The following is a 17,662-nucleotide window of genomic DNA, read 5'->3' as shown; positions in this document are numbered from 1 at the left end:
TTGAAATATTATTTTGTTGAGTTATTTATTCCTGAATATTTTGTGAGATTTTCGTACTCATTGTGATGGAGTCGTGAGCTCTTTATTGTGGAAAAATATTATTGTTGAATTATTTTGGTATGATTCGTGAGCTCTTTATTATGGAAAAGTATTGTTGTTGATTTATTTTGGAAAATTGAAATATTGGGCACTTGAGGTAAAAATTGTGATATACTGTGATATTGATACGCATGCAGTGGTATAAGGTCTGGGTAGTGAAACGCATGCGGTGAGATAAGGGTGGTTTGATACGCGTGGCTAGTAGGAAAAACTACTAGAAGTCATGCGGTGTGATAAGGGTGGCTAAAACGTGGGATGCTATTTCGGGAAAAATATTTTCTTTAAAATAAACTGTGAAGGCTCCCACGGTGGTATAAGAAAATGAGATATTGTGAATTTATTTATGATTTGAGACTACGAGGCGGTACCTCGGGAGTGCCCTTGTTGATATTGATTTATGGCCGCAGTTGCCTTTGATTATTGTTGTGATTTTTCTTAAAGTTGAAAAGAATTGTGTTTTGTTTTCGGGAGGTATTAATTGCCATTATTTGGTGTAATTAAATGGTGACATACTACTTGACTCATTTCCATTGTCATTTTATCTTATTATATTGTTAAACATTTTACCATGTCATTATTTATCTTTTCAGTAGGGGTTGATCTGACCTCGTCACTACTTTACCAAGGTTAGGCTTGGCACTTACTGGGTACCGCTGTGGTATACTCATACTACTTTTTTGCACATCATTTTGTGCAGATCCAGGTACATCTTACCAGCCCAGAAGTCAGTGAGTTACCGGTGTACGGAGACTTAGAGGTATATCTGCCAGCGTCCACAGACTCTGGAGTCCCCTTCTATCATTATCATGTTGCTTTCTTATTTTCTTTAGACCTTGATATGCATAGAGACATTGAGGATAAATTTTTGGAAGCTTGTGACTTATTTCCACCGGGTTTTGAGAGTTGTAATTATTTGATTTGTAGTTTATTTATTTCAGACATCTATTAGTATTCCGCATTGATAGGCTTACCTAGTCTTAAAGACTAGGTGCCATCACAACCTTCTACATAGGGAATTTGGGGTCGTGACAATAACATATCAAACAGAAAATAATTATTTTAATGATATTTTAGTAAAGTTACTCATGTATTAATTTGGACTAAAAATTAGTTCAACTTTAGATGGACTGAAATGAAGGTTAAGATTAGCTAAGTTCCACAAATGACCGAGTCAATGGAAAGTCCAACCTTGGATAGATTTGACTCAAATTTCCACCTCTATGCACAAATCAAGTTATATTATGATGGCAGAGAGATACTGTCCCCCTCAGATTTTTTGTAACTACGTCCATTTGGCCATAAAATAATTTGTTTTCTTTTAAAATCAGTATTTGTGCATGAAAATTTTAAATTTCACTTGAAATTGAATTTTGAAATTTTTCGCAAATTTGAAAAACTCCAAAAAACTATTTTTCAAATTTTTTACTTCAAAACTCACAAAAATTCAAATACAACTCAAAGTTGTATTCATGTCCAAACACAACTCTAATTTTCAATTACAATTTTTATTTGAATATTGTTTTACTTCTTTTCGAAATTTCACAATTCTTATGTCCAAGCGCCCACTTAATTTAGTGAACATCCTACAATCACTAGAGACTTAGATGAGCAGACATAATATATGTTACTTCAATATATATATATATACCCTTGGGTAGGGGTGCTACTTACGAAACAAATCCAATTTACTACTTACAACATTAACAATATATTAGTAAAAAAAATAGAATAATTTAGTAGTGAAAATAGGCCCTTGCGATAAGGTTTAAAGTGCAATATTTTTATTTTTGAAAATACACTTCATAATTGTTTTTAATGAAATACAATGTCAAAATGTTAACATAAGGTGATATAACCCTTCTTGAATAATCAACACATTAAAGCAACTTCCTACCAAAATTATACTTTTTATTCAACATCATTGGTTGCTCATATTGTACATAAATTTTAAAATAGCAAGTAAAAATAAAATAAAAATAAATAAATAAAACTAGTCTTCTTCTTTGTACATTTTTACAAGACAAAGTGTAAATTCAGAATATTACAATACTTGAGTTATTAACACACCCTAAAACAACAAAATAAGTTACCAAATTCAAGTTACAAGATTTTGGTCTTAATATCCAACAAGCCTCCAAATAACATACATAAGTGTGACATATATATCATGTACATGTCCCAAAACTATACAAAACCAAGGTTCATAGGCAAATGTGATCTCCATAAGTGCTCCCAAAAAGACTAATTCATAAGGCCGTCTTCAAATTTCATCCCGTACATTTCCTAGTTCGTACTTAATCCAAAGTCAAAATGGCAAAAGATCCAAATCAAGAGGCATGCCAAGATCAAGAAAGACAAATTCCCAACAAGAATGCAAAATGATCAAACAATCCGTACGAGCGGGGGAATTAGCAAATATATTGCAATACTTGATATAACACGAATACAATGCTATTAATTGAAGACAAGAAAAAAAAATATTAGGTTATTTAAAAATATTCTAGTAAGTAAAAAGAGTACATATTTTATACACAAACCTTAGTGTTTTACCACAAAATAGTTCAACCACAACTTGAGACGTTCGAATCGTCTACGCCATAGACAAATCAAATCCGTCCACCTCCTCAAACACTTCCCATTAGATTTTACAAGGGTATATATACCTTAAATACATAATCAAATATCTATATAAGTTCAGTGAGTTAACATGTTAAACTAAACATGATATTGGTGAAAATTACCCAAAATATTTGAAATAAAAATTCTGGACAGTATCACTGTCTCATGTTGTGACTCAGATTTAAAGATGAAAAAGGACAAACTAGATTATGTGGTCATCTTTACAGTTGTATATATGTGTCTTAGCGTTTCATAACATCTTGAATCACCCTCATATTATTTTTTTACAAAAGGTTATGCTAAAATTACTAACAGTAGTACAGGCAGGGTTTGTAAAACAGAAAATCTGGGCAGCACCTGCCCTGTACTTCATCACCTATTTTCGGGTAAATAAAAGACAACTCAGGTTTGGTTCCTTCATAAGAGCTATAGATCTATGAAATATATTTCCATAAAGTCTTGGATCACTTAAAACGGAGCTCTATATAAAAAGATATGAAGAAAACACTAATAGTTGTCTAGTATAAAAACAGGTTTAGTAACTTACCACAAAAGAGAGGAGCAACTTGAGCTTCACCAAAAACGAATTTTGCTGCTTGGTTTAGTGAAAATTTATGATGATTTTCATAAAGTTTTTCAGGTGATAAGAAGGAGAGAGGGTAGGGGATTTCTTTGTCTTGAAAGAATAAAATATGAGAGGAGTTTATGGAAAAGCAAATCAATCAAAGTAATCTTTAAGAATTTTGGACAAATATGAGTTAAAAGTGGCTGCCCAACTACTAAATATCTTTAGATAAATACAAAAGGGTGGCAGCCCAAAACCTTAGATATCTAATATATTTAAAATAATTCATCAAAATAATATTAAGTATTACACATAGCAACACCATGAGCTTCTTTGTCAATATTAACACAACCTAAAGTAAGGAATTTTCATATATTGTAAATTTTACGTTTAGGAAGTGCGAAGTAAAATATCTCCTCATTATAAAGATTCTCAATCGAGAATGCAAATATTAGTAAAATTTTAGGGTGTTACAACTCTCTCCCCCTTAAACAAATTTTGTCCCGAAATTTACCTTGCACTAGTCCCGAAACAAATGTGGATATTGAACTCGCATGTCCTCTTTTCGCTCCCAAGTAGCTTCTTCGCCAGAATGATTTTTCCAAAGAACTTTCACTAAGGGGGTGCTCTTGTTTCTAAGCTCTTTTAACTCACACGCTAAGATTTGGATTGGTTTTTCTCCATATGTAAAATTAGGATTGACCTCAATAGATTCAATAGGAAGAACATGAGATGGATCTGAGCGGTATCTTCTAAGCAGTGAAACATGAAAGACGTTGTGGATCTTGTCTAACTCTAGTGGAAGAGCTAGTTTATAAGCAACTGGACCAACTCTCTCAAGCACTTCATAAGGTCCAATAAATTGAGGACTAAGTTTACCTTTTTGGCCAAATCTCATAATCTTCTTCCATGGAGGAACTTTTAAAAATACCTTATCCCCCGCTTTATACTCAATTTCACGCCTCTTAAGATCAGCATAAGACTTTTGTCTGTCTAAGGCAATTTTTAAGCGATCATTGATGATTGTTTCCTTACTTTTAGCTTGTTGCACAATATCAGGACCCACCAATTTTCTTTCATCAACCTCGTTCCAACAAAGAGGCGTTCTACATTTTCTCCCATATAAAACTTCATAAAGAGGCATGCCTATACTTGATTGGTAGCTATTATTGTAATCATATTCTATCAGGGCTAAGTGTTTGTCCTAACTACCCTCAAACTCAATAATGCAGGCTCGAAGCATATCCTCTAAGATTTGTATTACCCTCTCAGACTGGTCGTTTGTTTGTGGATGGAAAGCAGTACTGAAATTCAACCCGGAACCCAAAGCTTCTTGCAAACTAGACCAAAATCTGGATCTCTGTCAAACACAATAGAAACCGGGATTCCATGCAGCCTCACAATCTCATTAATGTATAATTCTGCCAAACGTTCTAGTGATAGTCCATTCTGATTGCCAAGAAATGAGCACTCTTAGTTAGTCTATCTACAATGACCCAAATTGCATCATGATTCCTTTGAGTGCGTGGAAGTCCAGAAACAAAGTCCATCGTTATCCTTTCTAATTTCCACTCAGGCATCGACAAGGGTTGTAGTAGACCAACTGGGACTTGATGTTCAGCTTTTATTTGTTACCATACCAAGCATTTAGAAATGAACTTTGCAATGTCTTTCTTCATACCACTCCACTAGTAGTGCTCATTGATGGTCCGGTACATTTTAGTACCTCCAGGATGCATTGCATAAGGTGGACTATGTGCTTTAATCAAGATCTTATTCCTCAATTCATCATCATTAGGAACGCACAACCTATTTTTATAAAATAAGGTATCATCTTTCTTCAATGTAAAATCCGATTCTCTTCCATTTTGGACTTCTTCAACCCGTTTCACAAGCTTCTCCTCTAACTTTTGCGCTTCTTGGACTTGCTCAAGTAAGACTGGCTTGACTTCAAAATTAGCAATGATAGAACCATTAGAATTAAATGAAATACAAGCATTCATGTCTCTTAATTCAAGAAGAAAAGGCAAAGGACTTAGAGTTAAACTTGCAAGGAAATTGCGACTCAACGCATCTGCAACCACATTGGCTTTACCAGGATGATAATCAATCGTGCAATCATAATCTTTGATGAGTTCAAGCGATCTACGTTGTCTCAAGTTTAAATCTTTTTGTATAGCCAAGTATTTCAAACTCTTGTGATCAGTAAATATATAAGACTTATTCCCGTACAAGTAATGCCTCCAAATTTTCAAGGCAAGAACAATGACAGTAAGTTCAAGATCGTGAGTGGGATAATTCAACTCATGTGATTTCAACTTTCAAGAGGCATACACAATTACGTTCCCTTCTTGCATCAAAACACAACTCAAGCCACGGTGAGATGTATCACTTATACCACATAATCTTGCCCTTCAGCTGGCAAAGAAAGTATTAGAGCTTGTGTCAACAAGGATTTGAGATTTTCAAATCTATCTTGACACTTGTCATCCCACACAAATTTGGCGTCTTTCCCCAAAAGTTTGGTCAAAGGAGAAGTTATAATAGAGAAGCCCTTCACGAACCTCCTATAGTATCCTGCTAAACCCAAGAAACTTCTAATCTCAGTTGGAGTTTTAGGAGGTTTATAATCAACAATAGCTTGAATATTATTAGGATCAACCTTCACACCTTCAGCTGATGCAATATGCCTCAAAAACGCCACTTCACTCAGCCAAAATTCACATTTGGAAAGCTTCGCATAGAGTTGCCTCTCTTTTAGAATTTTCATGACAATTTGGAGATGATAATCATGATCTTATCTATTCTTGGAATAGACTAAAATATCATCAATAAAGACCATCACAAATTGATCAAGGTAAGGCTTGAATACACGGTTCATTAGATCCATAAATGCAATAAGAGCATTTGTCAAACCAAATGGCATTACCAAAAATTCAGAATGGCCATACTTGGTCCTAAAAGAAATATTAGGAATATCTTCCTCCCTCACACGCAACTGATAATATCCAGACCTCAAGTCAAATTTTGAGAACAAGTTGGCCTTCAGTTGGTCAAACAAGTCATCGATTCTAGGCAGTGGGTATTTGTTTTTGATTGTTACCTTGTTCAGCTGTCGGTAATCAATGCAAAGCCTAAGAGTGCCATCTTTATTTTTCACAAATAAATTAGGAGCTCCCCAAGGCAAAATACCGGGACGGATAAAACCATTCTTAAGAAGTTTTTGTAATTGAGCCTTCAACTCTTTTAATTCAGCTGGAGCCATTCTATAAGGAGCGATAGAAATATGAGTAGTTCCAGGGACAAGCTCTATAGGAAATTCAATCTCCCTTTCTGGAGGCAACCCAAGAAGATCATCAGGAAATACATCAGGAAAGTCACACACTGTTGGTATGTCCTTAAGACTTGGACTCCCCAATCGTGTATCGACTATATGAGCAAGATAGGCATCACAACCGTGACAAATCATATTCCTTGCCAAGATCGCAGAAATAATATTATATGTCAATGATCTTTCTCCTTGAACTACTATGTGTGAGTATGCAGGAGTTCTAAAAGTCACTTTCATCAACCTACAATCAACCGTTGCATGGTGCCTATGAAGCATATCCATACCAACAATAACATCATAGTCTAGGAAGAGCATTTTAAGCAAGTCTGTAGGGAAGAGCAGATTTTGAATCATGAATGGACAATCTCGGTAAATCCTGTTAACAATAGCCTAATGACCTAATGGAATCGTGACCAGTACATCAAAGTAAAGTCTCACAGATTTAACAGTATCAGGAAATGTAAGTGATGAGAAAACATAAGATTGAAAGGATCCAGGATCAAATAATGTAACAACAGATATACCAAATAAGTGAAATTTACATACAACCACGCCCGGGACATCGTGGTCATTCTTCTATCTCATAGCATAGACTCCTACAGTAGATATCGACCCACTAGCCCGATTAGCTCCCCCTCGAACCCGCCGCTTACATATTTCTAGGTCTTGCACTGCTATTAGCTTGAGAATGAGTAGTGATAGGCTTTTGAACTGAGCCTCTTGTATGTGTATAAGAAAGAGGATTAGGATTAGGACAATCCTTCATTTTATGATCCAGACTTCCACAATTAAAACAAGCACCAGAAGCTCTTATGTACGCACCATAGTGATTCTTTCCGCACTATGCACAAATAGGTGTATAAGTTTTGCCTTGGCCATAACTTGGAGTACTAGAAGTAGAGAAATTTGTCTTATTCTGCTTATGATATGATGACTTTTGTGCACTTTCAGTCTTGGAATAGTCAAACTTTCCCATCTAGGACAGACCTGTAATGACCCGGCTGGTCATTTTGAGAGTAATAGCCCCGATCCCCTATTAACTGCTTTCCCCAAATCTTTTTCTGCTATTGTGACTTGCCGGGATGATTGATTTTGAGTTTTGAAGTGTTTTGGGACACAGTCCCTAAATGAGAGCTTAAGCCCTAGGATTTGGACCGTAGTCGGAACTATGTGAAAAAAACTTCGGAATGGAATTTTGTCAGTTCCGGTAGCTCCGTTAGGTGATTTTGGGTTCAGGAGCGTGTTCGGATTGTGTTTTGGAGATTCGTAGCTCATTTAGGCTTGAAATCGCGAATTTTTGGAGTTTTGGGCCGGTAGTGGAATTTTTGATATCGGGTCATTTTCCAATTTTTAAAGTTGGAGTAGGTCCGTAATGTTGATTATAACTTGTGCGCAAAATTTGAGGTCAATCGGACGTGATTTGATAGGTTTCGACATCTGTTGTAGAATTTTGAAGTTTCAAGTTCTTTATGTTTGAATTGGAGGGTGATTCGTGATTTTTGCGTTGTTTAATGGGATTTGAGAGCTCGACTAAGTTGGTATGGTGTTTTAGTATTGGTTTGTATGTTTGGTCGAGGTCCCGGGGGCCTCGGGTGTATTTCGGATGCTTAACGGGTGAAAGCTTGGACTTAGAGGAATTTCTGATTTTTGTTGGTTCTGGTGTTTTCTCACCTGCGGTGGGGAGTCCGCAGGTGCGGCCTCGCAGAAGCGTGGCTTGCAGGCGCAGATGCGAGAAAGTCAAGAGTTGGCCTGGGGTCGCAGATGCGAGGAAGTGCTGCATCTGTTATGCCCGCAAATGCACAAGGTTGTTCGCAAATGCGCAAGATGCGCATAAGCGAAAGGGATGTTCGCAGGCGCGCGCGCGCAGGTGCGGCCCTTTTTGTCGCAGGTGCGAAGGCAGAGGGGGTAAGTGAGTTGTGCATATGCGCACGTTTTTCGCACAAGCGCACCCGCAGGTGCGAGCCCAAGTTCCGCAGGTGCGGAAATACCTGGGCAGTGATTAAAACCGAAGGGCTTCGCGATTTTTATCATTTTTGGCTTTGCAAACTCGGGTTAGGGCAATATTTGAGAGAATTTTCGAGGCATTTCTTGAGGTAAGTTCCTTGTGCTTATTTTTGATCAATAATATTGCCTTGCCATGTGTTTTCCCACCTAGTTAATGTGTATTTAAGGTGGAAATTGGAAGTTGGAGGGTAGGGATTTGGAAGTTTGAATTGTGGATTGGAGGACCATTTGGTGTCGGATTTTAGTAAATCTGATATGGTTAGACTCGTGAGTGAATGCGGTTTCTTGTGGGATTCATTCCATTAGCGTGTATTGATGGTATTGTACTGTTTTGAATAGATTCGGTCCATTTGGAGTCAGATACTCGTGGCAAGAACGTGATATCGAGTTGATTTGAGCGATTCGAGGTAAGTGGCTTGCCTAACCTTGTGTTGGGGACTTCCCCCTTAGGATATCTTGATATTATTTGGTGTGGGGGCGCCGTGTATGTGAGATGACGAGTACGTACACGGGCTATAATTGCAAAAATCTTGTTTAACCTTTTTAAACCATAAATTGCTTCTCTTATTAAGTTGTACTAATATGTTTAATTGTGTAGTTTAGACTAGAAAAGCATGCTTACGTGTTTTAACTGCCTAATTGACATTCTGTGCGTCATGTTTAGCTAAGTCCTTATTTGCCTTATCTGGGTCCAGTATAAACTATATAACTTGATGTCATACCTGTCATTTCATCTTGCGTTGCATATTTACTTTGGGACTACAGACGTATTACGGGAGATCCCCCAGTACTGCATATTTACTTTGGGACTACGGACGTATTCCGGGAGATCCCCTTGTACTGCATATTTACTTTGGAACTACGGACGTATTCCGGGAGATCCCCCAACACTGCATATTTACTTTGGGACTACGGACGTATTCCGGGAGATACCCATATACTGCATATTCATTTGAAACTATGGGACGGTATCCCGAGAGATTTCCCACTGTGTTTACCTTATTTTGAGCCGAGGGCTCCCTTAACTGTTAAATTTTCAAAAATTTCTTTAACTGTGTTACTGTAAATTCTACTTATATCTTTTACTGTTTAATTTATTATATTTACTCTAGTAGGGCCTTGACCTGACCTCGTCACTACTCGACCGAGGTTAGGCTTGGCACTTACTGGTTACCATTGTGGTGTACTCATGCCCTTCCCTGCACATGTTTTCGTGTGCAAATCCAGGTGCGAGCTATCAGCCTCGGGGTTAGTACGTGTTGTTGATTCTATGAGACTTCAAGGTACTTCTGCTTGCGTCCGCAGATCTTCGGAGTCCCCTTCTACTCCCTCGCCTAGATACTTTCTTTATTATCCTCAGACTTTTGTATAGAGCTACATAGATTATAGAAGCTTGTGACTTAGTGATATTCCAGGTCTTGGGAAAACTATTTTGTATATGCCGAGTGGTGCTACTCTTGGCTATTTATAATATGATGTTTACCTTTAAAATGTTGTGTTTTCTTTATATTTTTTGCAATATTAGGCTTACCTAGTCGTAAAGACTAGGTGCCATCACGGCCCCTTACGGAGGGATAATTTGGGTTGTGACAAGACCGCTATAATCTGAATTACCCTTCCTAAACCTGTTTTCTCTCCTACTAGCTTCTTACTTGTCAATTTTTTCCCAAGTAAGAGCAGCTGAAATTAGCTTGGAAAAATCCTCAAGTTGCAAGATTGCCACAGATTTTCGAATGTAACCATTCAAACCTTCTTCAAATCTTTTGCACTTGTCTCTTTCACCATCAATAATACCTCCAGCATAGCGAGAAAGCCAGAGAAATTTTTGTTGATACTCTGCAATAGACATACTCCCTTGTCTTAAATTCAGAAACTCTTTTTTCTTAGCATCACAATAGACATGGGGGCCATATTTCGCACGAAATGCTTTCACAAAGTCATCCCAAGTCAGCACCGAAGGTTTTGCTTTTGCATTAGGCACACTTACCCACCAATCATATGCATCTTTTTATAAAAGAGAGATAACATACTTAAATTTGGAAGCATTAGTACACTCTAGTTGTTCAAATACCCTCTCCATGTGCTCGAGCCATTGTTCAGCTATCGTGGGATAAGTAGTGCCTTCAAATTCAACTCCACCCATTTTTCTCATCTTCTCAAAATTCATTTCACTAGGTTCTGACCTTGTCCCAGCCAAGTGACGAAAGAACTCAGCCATCTGCTGAAATGGAGTAGTCATAATATGAATACTATGACCTATTGCTCTTGTATTACTACCACCTTCATTTTCACTAACACGAGGATGATTTAGGTTAGGTAAGGGTTTATCATCTGTAGGTAAGGTGGAGCATTATAATGGGTACGCATTATACTCTCAAAGTCTTTTTCAAGAAAGAAAATAACAGCAAATATTAGGTACGATCACAACAAAAATCCTAGAATCACAAACCTAGCCTCTGATACTAAAACTTGTAGAAACCCCTTTGGGAGGTGCTACTTACGAAACAAATCTAATTTACTACTTACAACATTAAGAATATATCAGTAAAAAAATAGAATAATTTAGTAGTGAAAATAGGTCCATGCGATTAGGTTCAAAGTGCAACATTTTAATTTTTGAAAATACACTTCATAATTTATTTTTAATGAAATACAATGTCAAAATGTTAACATAAGATGATATAACCCTTCTTGAATAATCAACATATTAAAGCAACTTCCTAACAAAATTATACTTTTTGTTCAACGTCACTGCATGTTCATATTGTACATAAATTTCAAACCAGCAAGTAAACATAAAATAAAAATAAATAAATAAAACTAGTCTTCTCCTTTGTACATTTTTACAAGACAAAGTGTAAATTCAATATATTACAAGACTTGAGTTATTAACACACCCTAAAACAGCAAAACAAGTTACCAAATTCAAGTCACAAGATTTTGGTCTTAATATCAATCAAGCCTCCAAATAACATACATAAGTGTGATATATATATATCATGTACATGTCCCAAAACTATACAAAACCAAGGTGCATATGCAAATGTGATATCCATAAGTGCTCCCAAAAAACAACTTCATAAGGTCATCTTCAAATTTCATCTCGTACATTACCTACGATAGAAAACAACTATCGCTAAGCATAAAGCTTAGTGGCTTATAAACTTTGGGCTTGGAGCCATTAACTTCTCCAATTCCCATTTTTTGTCATAGGTAGCGCAAATGAAACATAATTTAAAACAAGTGAACAAATATATCAAAAATATCAAATATCAACCCTTGAAGTGTTTCCAAATATCAATAACAATGTTCAAGAATCAAGAGTTGAGAAAGCGTATACTATCAATCCAAGAGAGTTTGTCAAATATTCATTTTTTGCCCAATATGTATTTCATACCATCACACTAAGTAAAATCAGATATCAAGATGGACTGAAGCCCCAAATCAAGTAAGATCCAAACCCAATAGTCAAGATAATCAAGAACCATATTAAAAATAGTTTCCTAGTTTGTACTTAACACGGACAAGTTCCATAATTTAAGATGAACTACAAATTCAAAGTCAAGATGGCAAAATATCCAAATCAATAGGCATGCCAAGATGAGCGACAAAGTCACTTTCACAAGAAGGAAAAAGTCCCAACAAGAATGTAAAATTATCAAATAATCTGTGCGAGTGGGTGATTTAGCAAATATCTTGCAATACTTGATATAACACGAATACAATGTTATTAATTGAAGACAGGAAAATTAAAATATCAGGTTATTTCAAAATATTTCATCAAGTAAAAAGAGTACAAAGTTTATACACAAACCTTGGTGTTTTACCACAAAATAGTTCAACCACAACGTGAGGACGTTCGAATCATCTACTCCATAGACAAACCAAATCCGTCCACTTTCTCAAACACTTCCCCTTAGATTTTACAAGGGTATATATACCTTAAATACATAATCAAATATCTATGTAAGTTCAGTGATTTAACATGTCAAACTAAACATAATATTGGTGAAAATTACCCAAAATGTTTGCAATAGAAATTCTGGACAGTATCATTGTCTCGTGTTGTGATTCAGATTTGAAGATGAAAAAGGACAAACTAGACTGTGTGTTCTTTACAGTTGCATATATGTGTCTTAGCGTTTCATAACATCTTGAATCACCCTCATCTCAATTTTGTACAAAAGGTTATGCTACAATTACTAACAGTAGTACAAGGACGGTTTGTAAAACAGAAAGTTTGGGCTGCACCTGTGTAATGACCCGACTTGTCATTTTAAGAATTAATGCCCCGCTCAGTGGCTTAAGTTCTCGAAAAGCTTCACAATATATATTATGACCCGCGGGTGTGGTCGAGTTTGATTTAATGAAGATTCGGAATTTAGTTAAAAGAACAATTCTTATTTAGAAGCTTAAATGGAAAGAGTTGACCGGAGAGATTACTTTTGAGAAAACGGCCCCGAAATAGAATTTCGAGGATGGTAATAACTTTGTATGATGAATTCGGACTTAGGCGTGTGTTCAGATTTGGATTTGGAAGTCCGTAGGGCAATTCGACACATTTTGGCGAAAGTTGGAAAATATAAGTTTTTGGAAAAGTCCGACCGAAGGGTGAATTTTTTATAACGAGGCCGGATTTCAATTCTGGGAATAGGAATAGATCCATTAAGTTATTTATGACTTGTGTGCAAAATTTAAAGTCATTCCGGATTGATTTGATACGTTTCGGTGCAAAACATAGAAGTTGAGAGATTTGTAAAATTAAGGAAATTGGGAATTTGGCCATGGTCAATATCGGGTCAAGATGACCTATTTTCAGTATTTTGAGTACGCGAGCAGGTCCGTCGCGTGTGTTATGATTGAAATTCATATATGGTTTGTGTCCGGGAGGTTCCGGATGAGTTTCGGGATGAGTTTTGAGTGAGTCCGGGCATTTCGGCACTCTAATATTGTTCTGGCACTTTACGGGACGCGGACAGCGCATTTTTGGGCACTGAGGCGAAGGAGGGACACGGACCGCGCATTTTTGGGTGCTGAGGTGAAGGAGGGACGCGGTCAGTCGCAGAAATTTCGCGGCCGCGCTCAAATATTCGCGGACCGCGCAATTCTGTCCATGGTCGTGCTCCAGGATGTTCTGCAGTCCGTTGGTTCGACTTTGAATGCCTATATCTTTTGATCCATAAGGGAAATTTTAGGTGATTTAAAAGCGAAATAGTAGCTCTTCGTGTCTAGTTTCCAGAAAAGTAAAGAAGTAATCATTTGGACATATGTAGAGAAAGTTAAGGCCAAAATACTAAAGTCAGGCAGTGTAGCCTCAAGAATTTCGCGGACCGCACCAAAATTTCGCGACCGCGGGACCTGGGGCACGGCCGCGGTTGGAATTCCGTGGACCGCAAAGTGGAGTTCAGAGGGTGGACTATATAAACGGGGTTTAGGACATTATTTCACATTTTGGACCTAGGGAGCTCGGTTTGTGGCGATTGTTCGTGGGATTTTCAAGAAATTCATTGGAGTAAGTGATTCTAACTCAGATTGGGTTAATATAGATGAATATATCACTGATTTCATCATTTAATTAGTACTTTGAGATAAAAATTTGGGGAAAGATTGTAGAAACTTCATAAACCACAAATTTAAAATTTGAAGGTCCATTTGACATCGGAATTTGATAATTTTAGTATGGTTGAACTGGTATCGGAATGGGTGATCAGATTTCGTGAAAATTATGTCGGGTTGCGAGAGGCGGGTCCCACGTTGACTTTTGCTGACTTTTTGGAATAAAATTCTAAGTCGACGTATTATTATCCGGAATTGTTTCCAATGAATTTTAATGAAGTTATGCAATTAATTTGGATAGATTTGAGTGGTCCGGAGGTCAATTAAAGCAAGAAGGCGATTTTGGAATATCGGCATAACTTCAAAAAGGTAAGTGTCTTGCTTAACCTCGAGTGGGGGAATTACCCCTTAGGCATCGAGTCTTATGTGCTATTTGTGAAATGTGAAAAGTTGTGTACGCGAGGTGACGAGTACATACTCGGGCTTATATGTGTAAATTTTATCGAGTTAAAGTCTTGAGCATATTGTGTGGTAAATTGGACAATTATTGGAATTTAATTTCATTATGGATTTTCCCCTTTGCAAATAATTAATTAAATGAGCTTAAGAAGAGGTGTTTATATAATTATTGAAAAATATTAATTTAATAAAGACTTTGCTTTATGTTGAGTAATTTCTGTCTCTAATGATTGTTTTTGGGTGTTGTGCACATTATGTCGAGCCATGAGCTCCTTATTGCGGAAAATAATGTATTGTTGATTTCTGTGGCAAGTTGAAATATTTGGGCACTTGATTTGCAATTTGTGATATGTTGTAAGATTTGAGCACTTGATGTGCAATCTCTGATATGTTGTAAGATTTGAGCACTTGATGTGCAATTTGTGAAATGTTGTAATATTTGGGCACTTGAGGTGCAAGTTGTATTATGTTGTGTGATATTTGGGCACTTGAGGTGCGATTTGTGAAATATTGTGATATTGATACGCATGTGGTGAGATAAGGGTGGTTTGAAACGCGTGGCTAGTAGGGGAACTACTAGAAGTCATGTGGTGTGATAAGGGTGGCTAAAAACGCGGGATGCTATTTCGGAAAAAATAATTTCATTAAAATTAAATGTGAAGGCTCCCGCAGTGATATAAGAAAATGAGATATTGTGAATTTAATTATGATTTGGAACTACGAGGCGGTACCTCGGGAATGCCCTTTAGTTGATATTTTTCTATGGCTGCACTTGCTTTTGGTTATTTTATTTTTTCGAAATTTATAAATTCTTGTGTTTTCCGTGATGTATTATTTCACCTAATATTAAGTGTTTTGTATTTCTTGAGGTATTGTGTTGACCTCGACTTTTTCGTACGAGACTTTGAGGATTTGTATTTTTGGGTTGTACTTGTTTTGATGATTGAGTTGTTTTAAATAAAAAAAAATTCCTAATATGTTTTAATTTAATAAAGTTTATATCCAAATCAGTAGTTTATCTGATGTTTCATTTTATTTGAAATGTTATTTTCTCCACCCAAATGATTCTAAAATAAATTCATTCATTTATTGATTTCTTACTTGATTTAAATATTTTAACCTTACTTTATTGAAAAATAAATTGACCATGTGGATCTTATATACATTGAGGATATAGGTACATGAGTTGTCTGTGCAGTTGAGATATGAAATGAGGGCACGAGGTGCCGGAGAAATATGATGATTTAATTATGAGCACGAAGTGCCGTGGAGATATGAAAAATGGGTTGAGACCCGTGTTTATGAAAATATAAAAATGGGTTGAAACTCGTATTTTTATGATTTTGAAATCAGGTGTCATATGGTGACTCTTTAAATGAAGAATTATATTCAAAATATTTATTTGAAAGGATTTTTATTCAAGAAGAATTATATGAAAGAATTGTATTTGAAAGATATTTATTCGACGAAATTATATTTGAAAAAGAGTTTCATTCGTAAGAATTATATGTGAAAGATATTTAATTGAAGAACTTGATTTAACTGGGTGTAATTGTATTTATTAATTGTTGAGCGATATTAAATGGTGATTTTATTGTCTTACTATGCATATCATTGGTTGTTTTATGTTGCCTTGATGTTATTTGTTTCCTATTATTTTGTATATTATATTGCACAGGTTATTAGACTAGTGAGTGTCTTGACTGTACCTCGTCTCTACTCAATTGAGGTTAGTCTTGATACTTACTGTGTACCAACCGTGGTGTACTCATACTACACTTATGCACATTTTTGTGCAGAGCCAGGTATTGGAAATATCGGACTAGAGTAGAGTTAAAGAGGGATCGTAAGGATTCAAGGTTGAGCTACTTGGGCGTCGTAGTCCCTTTGAATCTTTTCATTTCATTGTACTGTTAACTTGTAATCAAACAGTATTGTATATTCGGTCTTCGTGATCATTCCATGTATTCAGTTAGAGTTCGTGATCCAGTACTACCAGTATTAGGATGTTGTATATTCATATTTATTCCGTTGTTAGTTTAGGTTACTTATTAAAAACAATGGCTTAAAATGTAATAGAAACCGGCTTACCTAGTCTTAGAGACTAGGTTCCATCACGACGCCTGTGGTGGGATTTTGGGTCGTGACAAGTTGGTATCAAAGCTCTAGGTTCATAGGTTCTACGAGTCACGAACGAGTCTAGTAGAGTCTTGCGGATCGGAACGGAGACGTCTGTACTTATCTTCGAGAGGCTACAGAACTGTTAGTAAATTTCCGTTTCTTTCATTCATGTCGTGCGGAATTTGTTGAATTTGAAATTTGAACCTTTGTATCTCCATTCTCTCACAGATGGTGAAGACACTTGCTATTGGGTTAGCTGAGCAGGCATCCGCACATACTGCTAGGGCTGCAAGACCCCGGGGCCGAGGTAGAGGTCGAGGAAGGGCACGTGCTGCGACTAGAGCACACGTCAGAACAACAGTTAAGGAGCCACCAGTAGCTCCAGTCGGGGGACAAGTACCAGAAACACCTGTTGTTACCCCTGGACTTAAGGAGACCTTAGCACAGTTCCTGAGTATGTTTGGTACATTAACTCAGGCGGGATTGATCTATGTTGCACCAAATATTTCGCAGATTGGGGGAATAGCTCAGACTCCTACCATAACTCAAGAGCAGCAGGTTCACGTTGGTCAGGTTCCAGGTGCAATACCGGTACAACCTGTTATTCTGGTTCGGCCTGAGATTAGGCCAGAGGCATCAGCAGAAGAACAAAAAAAAGGCTTGAAAGATTTAAGAGGTATAGTCCACCTACTTTCAGTGGCACAACTACAGAGGATGCCGAACGATTTCTAGAAATTTTTCACTGTATTCTCTGCACCATGGGTATTGTGGAAGTGAGCGGAGTTGCCTTTACTACATTTCAATTGTCATGCGTAGCGTATCAGTGGTGACAAGTCTATGAAGAAGGTAGACCAGCCGATGCAACACCACCAACTTGGGCTCAATTTTTGGAAATGTTTTTGAAAGAG

At 36.8% G+C, this 17,662-nt stretch overlaps 2 protein-coding genes across 2 annotated transcripts; both read right to left on the bottom strand.

Moving 5' to 3' along the window:
• Window positions 1-3,803: 3,803 nt before the first annotated feature.
• On the bottom strand, window positions 3,804-4,427 carry LOC107790334 (uncharacterized). Its single transcript, XM_016612256.1, has one exon. The coding sequence runs from the start codon at window positions 4,425-4,427 to the stop codon at window positions 3,804-3,806; it is 624 nt and encodes a 207-aa protein (XP_016467742.1).
• Window positions 4,428-10,266: 5,839 nt separating this feature from the next.
• LOC107790315 (uncharacterized) lies at window positions 10,267-10,857 on the bottom strand. The gene is made up of 2 exons (XM_016612238.2): window positions 10,671-10,857; window positions 10,267-10,622 (listed from the first exon to the last, which is right to left on the bottom strand). The coding sequence occupies exons 1-2, from the start codon at window positions 10,855-10,857 to the stop codon at window positions 10,267-10,269; spliced, it is 543 nt and encodes a 180-aa protein (XP_016467724.2).
• Window positions 10,858-17,662: the final 6,805 nt, after the last annotated feature.

The sequence above is a fragment of the Nicotiana tabacum genome, chromosome 13, assembly GCF_000715075.1.
Source record: "Nicotiana tabacum cultivar K326 chromosome 13, ASM71507v2, whole genome shotgun sequence".
Lineage (NCBI taxonomy): Eukaryota > Viridiplantae > Streptophyta > Magnoliopsida > Solanales > Solanaceae > Nicotiana > Nicotiana tabacum.
The sequence above is the reverse complement of the archived record's forward strand: the minus strand, read 5'-3'. Positions and strand labels throughout refer to the sequence as shown.